Raw genomic sequence first — 660 nt, 5'->3', positions numbered from 1 at the left:
TCCTACTGAATGATATAAATACATACGCTATGTTGTCTTTTTTATAATAAGTTTATGAATACCTTTTCTGCTTATCTAATTGGTTGTTGTTTTCTGTTTTGCAGATGCCTCGTAGTTGTGTGAATAGGTCAGACAACTTCCGGTACATTTGTGGTGGGGTGACCTTTGCATCACAGAAGTACCGTATGACAGCTCTGATTAGAAAGACATATCACCTATATTTTGGATGCAAGATTGGTGACCAGGATAAGAACTAGGCTCCTCACATATGCTGCAACACTTGTGCTACAAACCTTCGCCAATGGTTGAACAGAAAGAGGAAAGGAATACCTTTTGCTGTGCCAATGACATGGAGGGAGCCCACAGACCATACCAACAATTGTTATTTCTGCATGGTACCTCCAATACAAAAGGGCTTGTCAAAGAAGAAAAAGGAGTCCATTGAATATCCAAACATTCCATCAGCTATTCGCCCAATTCCACATGGAGAAGGTCTACCTGTTCCTGATGCACCAAGTTCAGTATCTTTCGAATCAGACGAGGAAAGTGGTGAGGAGGAAGCAAGGGAGGATGGCAATGCTGGATTACAGAGTGACCCTAATTTTGATGAAGCACAGTCCTCTAGGCCACATCTCATAACACAAGAAGAACTCCATGACC

At 42.0% G+C, this 660-nt stretch overlaps 1 protein-coding gene across 1 annotated transcript in view; it reads left to right on the top strand.

Annotated features, from left to right (window-relative positions):
* The first annotated feature begins 360 nt into the window (after nt 1-360).
* The window catches only part of LOC137659792 (uncharacterized), a 929-nt gene continuing 629 nt past the window's right edge, over nt 361-660 (top strand). Inside the window, exon 1 of the mRNA XM_068394591.1 lies at nt 361-660. This exon is cut by the window's right edge and continues 629 nt beyond it. Coding sequence (XP_068250692.1) covers nt 393-660 — 268 coding nt within the window. The 5' untranslated portion in view covers nt 361-392.

This window comes from Palaemon carinicauda, chromosome 20 (genome assembly GCF_036898095.1).
Source record: "Palaemon carinicauda isolate YSFRI2023 chromosome 20, ASM3689809v2, whole genome shotgun sequence".
Taxonomy (NCBI): domain Eukaryota; kingdom Metazoa; phylum Arthropoda; class Malacostraca; order Decapoda; family Palaemonidae; genus Palaemon; species Palaemon carinicauda.
The sequence above is the reverse complement of the archived record's forward strand: the minus strand, read 5'-3'. Positions and strand labels throughout refer to the sequence as shown.